We start from the raw sequence: 6363 nt of genomic DNA, 5'->3' as shown, positions 1-6363 counted from the left end.
CAGATACTCTTAAAAATTCCAGAGTAATCTTTGCCTGGAAAATGTAGGGAAGCAGTAAATGACCATATGGCCTAATACAACTTTTTATGGTTTCTAATATGTAGGATTGAGTTTTGTTTCTTTAATATTAGTATTGAGTTACATGTGCATTGGTAATTGAAAAAGGAATAATTTAAGTAACTAGCTGCCAACTGCTTTTCCTGTGGCTTCCTGTCTGTTTTTCTGCATTCTGGGTGTGATAATGGGAACATTTGAGCCCCAAATTTAGTGGGGTTGATTTAAAGTGAGTACTCAGCACCTCAGAACCAGTTACTGACTGGCGTCAAAGCAGCTGGACGCATTTCAGTGCTTGGGGGAAGGTAGTGCTGTATGGGTCCCTCTGATACCCAGCTTGCTTGAGCTAGAGCTCCAAGCAGCTGTCAGCCTGTCACCTGCACACCTGTTGAGGGTGTGCTGCCGGACAGGAAGGCTGACCTGGGCTTGCGGCTGCCTCTGGGCACTGGTGCGCTGGCCCTGAGGCTGTCTGGCTGAGTGCTGGCGTATGCCTGATGGCTTGCGGATCCCAGCCACCCAACCAGATGCTGTCTGTAACCAAAAGTGAACATTTGTCAGGTTTTTTCCCTCTTCTCTCAATTCCAGCCTTACGTTACCATTCTGTTTCTAATGGGGTTGTATTATAATTTAGCCATTCATATATCTGTCTTTGCAATGGATTAGAAGATCATAAATAATGTATTAGTCTGCATTTTACCACATAGTGTTGTGCACATAATAGGGGCTTAGTAGCTGCACAGCAAATTAATGAATGTGATCAAAGTTAAAGCTATAGTCTTTTGCCAAGAAACAGTGGCACCAAGCTACTGCAAGCTGCTGGCTGGAGTAGGCGTGTTCTGTGGCTCCCTCTATGCCAGGCACTGGGAATGAGGCCGTGCAGGAGCCCTGTGCCCATGAAGTTGCAAATATAGAGGGCATTTCTACATAGCTTTTCACAGATTACGGAATTCTTTTTATTCATTTTTAAATTTTTTTAGACTTTACAATATGTGTAAGTTGCCGAGATGGACCTGGCTTCTTATCTCCCTGTTCTGTGTGGTGCCTCTGTATTCAGGGTTTGCGGTGCAGGCTGATGAATGAACAGAAGAGGGTACGCGGCAGATTTGATGCTGAACATGCCCGCGGCCTGTGTTCAGTTAAAAGGGGCATGGACGCTGGCCTTATGTTAAGAGCTGGACAAAAGCAGGGTGCGGAAAGAAAGTGGATGAGAGCTTATTCCTTAAATATCAAATATTTGCCAAATGCCCATTGTGTAGCAGGAAGTGACCTTGTTGGGTGAAATGGAAAAAATCCCCCCTCCTCTGTGCCAGAGTTGATATTCTTAAGAAAAGTTTTGGGCAGCTGTGTTTCAGAAACTAAAGGATAAAAACAGTAAAACAAAATGTTCATTGAAAATTTTATTTGACAAATCCACTTGGGATTTTTAATGTCTGTGTTTTGTTTTGTTTTTAGAAAATGGCTCCAAAGGTTAAATGAAGCTGGGGAAATACCCAGATGCAGCATTGCAGCCTCTCCAGATGTTTGGGGATAGTATTGCAGAGAGAAATTGATCCCCGTGGATTAGGTAGCTAGTCATAATGAAGAAAATTAGTCTTAAAACTTTCCGGAAGTCTTTTAACTTGAATAAAAGTAAAGAAGAAACTGATTTCATGGTACCAACATCTCTTGCCGGTGACTTTGGAAAGGATGATTCCCTATTTGGTAGCTGCTATGGAAAGGATATGGCCAGCTGCGACATCAACGGTGAAGACGAAAAAGGTGGGAAAAGCAGATCCAAGAGCGAGAGCCTGATGGGCACGCTGAAGCGGCGGCTCTCCGCCAAGCAGAAGCCCAAGGCCAAGGGCGGGGCGCCCCCGGGGAGCTCGGCGGACGAGGACACCTTCTCCTCCTCCTCCGCACCCGTTGTCTTCAAAGACGTCAGGGCCCAGCGGCCCGTCAGGTCCACGTCCCTTCGGAGCCACCACTACAGCCCCACGCCCTGGCCCCTGCGGCCTACGAACTCGGAGGAGACCTGCATCAAGATGGAGGTGAGGGTCAAGGCCTTGGTCCACTCCTCCAGCCCGAGCCCTGCGTTGAATGGGGTTCGGAAGGACTTCCACGACCTGCAGCCCGAGACCGTGTGCCCCGAGCCGAGCCACGTGCTCAAGAGCGCAGACTCCCCCAACGGAGACCTGCACCTCCACCTGGACGATCATGTGCCTGTCGTTATCGGACTTATGCCTCAGGACTACATTCAGTACACCGTGCCTTTAGACGAGGGGATGTACCCTTTGGAAGGATCGCGCAGCTATTGTCTGGACAGCTCCTCGCCCATGGAGGTCTCCGCGGTGCCGCCTCCGGGGGGCGGGGGCGCCTTTGCTGAGGACGAGCACCCGGTAGACCCGGACCTGGTCGTGGCCCCCGACATCTTCGTGGACCCGGCGGTGAACGGCCTCCTGATTGGCACCACGGGGGTGGTGTTGCAGAGCCCCAGAGCCGGCCACGACGACGCGCCCCCGCTCTCCCCGTTGCTACCTCCGATGCAGAATAATCCAATCCAAAGGAACTTCGGCGGGCTGGGCGGCGCCGACGCCCGCGTGGCCGAGAGCGTGCGCTGCCATTTGAATTTCGACCCCAACTCTGCGCCCGGGGTGGCCCGGGTTTACGACTCGGTGCAGAGCAGTGGGCCCATGGTGGTGACGAGCCTTACCGAGGAGCTGAAGAAGCTGGCCAAGCAGGGCTGGTACTGGGGCCCCATCACGCGCTGGGAGGCGGAGGGCAAGCTGGCCAACGTGCCGGACGGCTCCTTCCTGGTGCGGGACAGCTCGGACGACCGCTATCTCCTGAGCCTGAGCTTTCGCTCGCACGGTAAGACACTGCACACCAGGATCGAGCACTCCAACGGCAGGTTCAGCTTTTATGAGCAGCCGGACGTGGAAGGACACACGTCGATCGTGGACCTGATCGAGCACTCCATCAGGGACTCCGAGAACGGAGCCTTCTGCTACTCCCGCTCTCGGCTGCCGGGCTCCGCCACCTACCCGGTGAGACTGACCAACCCGGTGTCGCGGTTCATGCAGGTGCGCTCGCTGCAGTACCTGTGCCGATTCGTCATCCGTCAGTACACCAGAATAGACTTGATTCAGAAACTGCCTTTGCCAAACAAAATGAAGGATTACTTACAGGAGAAGCACTACTGAAAGGTCGAGGCCCTGCATCTCGCACTTTGGGAATAGGAAAAGCGGATTGGATCACAGTTTACAACGCTCATCGCCATCAGAATCTTTTGCTGCCATACAGAACTCTTTTAGTTTATGTGTAAGAGTCATCCATTTGTTCAGGGGTGGGGAAGAGTCTGCAGGTGTCTTGGGTTTATTTTTGTTCAAAAAGGGATGTTTTGAGGTTCTAGAGGTGTGAATTATCTTTCATTAATGTGCAGATGATCACAATGTGAATTTTCAGATTCTCCTTAATCCCCCCGCCCCTGTCCTTTGCTGCTATCCACTGTGATTTATATGCATTAAAAGCACATTTCATGTGTATTCAACCCTAAGTAAAGTTGAATGGAACGTATAGAATGAAAATTGCTGTCTTTTTAAGTGGCCCATTTTCAAAAGTTGGCACTGAATGAACAAATGTGTGATGAAACACAATTTAATTTACATAGACACGATTTTTAATCTCAAACTCTAGAGAGATTTATTTAGAATTACGAATTGACATAATCTTAGTTAATGGGATGCAAATCTGCAACGTATCTTTTACAACACTATTTTCTAAATTATTTGTAGGATTCTAATAATTTTGGTTTGAAAAGTTAAATTTTTCCATTGCCTTCATTTTCATCTTGTGGTTTGTCTATTTTAATAAATGGCCTTACATTTAAAAATTATAAAGAAATATATACCACCAATTTAGAAATTGTTGCCTTTTCTGTCAGTAAACTCGGGTACAAATTGGCATACGTACAGACCTGTGGGACTAGAACTCTGACTACAGAATACACGATGATCCTGGTTTCCTGTGATAGTGTGTGCGTGTGTGTGTGTGTGTGTGTGTGTGTGTGTGTGTGTGCGTGCATGTGTGTGTGCGCGTGCGTGCGCGCTCTATGCTTTCCTTTGGTTAAATGTCTCACCTGCGGTTTCTTTAGTCTACGTTTTCTTGGATGAACTTGACGATACAACTAATTTTCATACATGGACTGATTCTCTTACAAAATTAAAGTCTCCATAAAGTTTTGATTTAAATAGAAAGAAAAGATTGCTTTAAAGTTGGATTTATATTTTTCTTTATTGTAGTCACTTATTAAAATGTGCTAGATTTGAACGCTCCTTCCCTCAACCTTTAATTAATTTAGTTGACCATTTTTTTTAGATTGTGGAGCATCGTGAGGAAAAGATGAAAACAGTATCGGATATATCATAACAGTGTCAGAAGTCCTGTATTCTGCGATGGCTATGGCCATTTAAGAACTGGGTTTTTACTTGTTTGTTGACTTTATAAATGTAAGTCTCAAGTAACGGCCTATTTAGTTTTTATCTCTCCGAGCTGTTGCTGGGGAAGGAGTGCTATGCCTAGACATTTTTAGTTATTTTGAAATGCAGAGCATTTATTTACTCCATGATTCTGCAGTGTAGTCTTTTAGAAGTGCCCTACTCAGAAAATGTTTTTCAGCTCTACAGGCTTTAAAGTAAAATGATTCTGTCTTGGAGGGAACATGTAATTTATGATGTTTCTTTTTCTGTCACCTAAGTTTTTCTACACCTTACTTCCTTTAAACACAAGGTAAAAGTCTTCACTCAAACTTGCTGGTGTTGTCATTCAAACATATCAGTATCCTCACTTTTTTCTGTTTGTATTTTAAGGTTAGAACTGAGATAGTACCAAGAAAAGGCACAGTGCCATAATTCGTGGTGTTATGGTATTTTGACTTAAAGGGGAAAAGGTACTTAATTTTGGTGGGATGTTGACTGTACCTTGTTACAAAGACTTTAATTTTTTTGCCATGTGTTCACCCAATAAGATGAAATATGGGATATGCTGTAATAATATAATTTAAGTGTTCACTATAAGCTATTTGGATTAAGAACTATTGCAGAGTTGTAAGCTTGTTATCAAATTAATGCAAGACAGTTAACTATTTTTTTGCAAAACTATTTATTTTTTAAACAACTGAAAATATATCTAGGGTGAGTTGGAAGTCCCAGTGCATCTGTGGTAGGTGGCAGGTGGTGGCATTACTGATGATTTTAGTCATGTCATCAGTAATGTCATTACTTATGGTAAGTGTCAAGGTGCTTCTCTGTGTCTCCAGAAGCATCTGTGTGTCCTCGCGAGAGCTCATGGTGCAGTGGCCTTTGCCGCTCCACCTGTCTCACGTGGATGTAGCCTGTCCCTGCACTTTGTTACAGTGTTGTGTGCTTAAGAGCGATGGTTCTGATTTTCATCTAAATGTTTTTAAAATTGTATTTTGTGCTTTTTTGAAGGGCAAGTCTTAATACTGTGCTTTTGTGTATTCATAATATAAAAGACCTTAAAGTAACATATCCTTTTTCAATTTGAAGTCATTAGATTCTGATAGTATATAGATAAAAATCAAAGTATTTGCTAAGAAATTAAATTTACAAACAAATATGTATTGCAGAATGTCCTACTTTTGTGTAGAGTGATACCCATTTGACATAGGTAGCACAACCTAGTGTGGAAGATTGGCTAAAACTAAAATAGTCTGGTAAAGTGGAAAGGGGGTTGGAAAAGAGAGAGAGGGAGAGAGAGAGAGAGAGAGAGAGAGAGAGGGAGAGAGAGAGAGAGAGAGAGAGATAGAGATAGATAGATAGATATCTTTTATCCTAAGCTTGGTCTTGAGACGATTTGTTTACATTTTTGGACTGTGTTGAAAGGTAACTTAGGTGATATGGACATAACTTGTAAGAGATTTTTAAATATATACTTCTAAAATTCTGAGCTCTTGAAAAACAAGAGAGCTATGTCCATTTGCACCAATAAATGAATCAGAGTTTCTTTTTATCAGATATGTCATCACAAAACATGATGGAGGCTGGAAGCTATTTTAAGGCTGACTGGGACACTTAAGCATTTTTATAAATGAAAAGAAAGCTATAGAAAGTACTTGAAAATATCTCACTCTTTTTCTGTCTAAGGAAAACTGCTCTCTTTCTGCTTGGTGCAATAATCTGAAAATTTAGAAGGTCACCTATTATATCACAGGAAATGACCATAGAACTAAAAATAGTTTTAAGGAAACCAACTACATAGGGCAACTCTCTTGCTATTGAAGAAAATCATGTGCCAAAAGGCTAAATCGGTGGC

The 6363-nt window shown here is 44.0% G+C and overlaps 1 protein-coding gene across 1 annotated transcript; it reads left to right on the top strand.

The window, feature by feature from the left end:
- Positions 1 to 1631: 1631 nt before the first annotated feature.
- SOCS6 (suppressor of cytokine signaling 6) lies at positions 1632 to 3233 on the top strand (the record flags this gene model as incomplete). Its single annotated transcript, XM_080714313.1, has 1 exon — positions 1632 to 3233. One exon carries the CDS (start codon positions 1632 to 1634, stop codon positions 3231 to 3233), a length of 1602 nt encoding a protein of 533 aa, XP_080570439.1.
- Positions 3234 to 6363: the final 3130 nt, after the last annotated feature.

The sequence above is a fragment of the Muscardinus avellanarius genome, assembly GCF_963383645.1.
Source record: "Muscardinus avellanarius genome assembly, chromosome: 17".
Classification (NCBI taxonomy): Eukaryota; Metazoa; Chordata; class Mammalia; order Rodentia; family Gliridae; genus Muscardinus; species Muscardinus avellanarius.
Note: the sequence above shows the minus strand (reverse complement) of the source record. Positions and strands in the feature narration are given on the sequence as shown.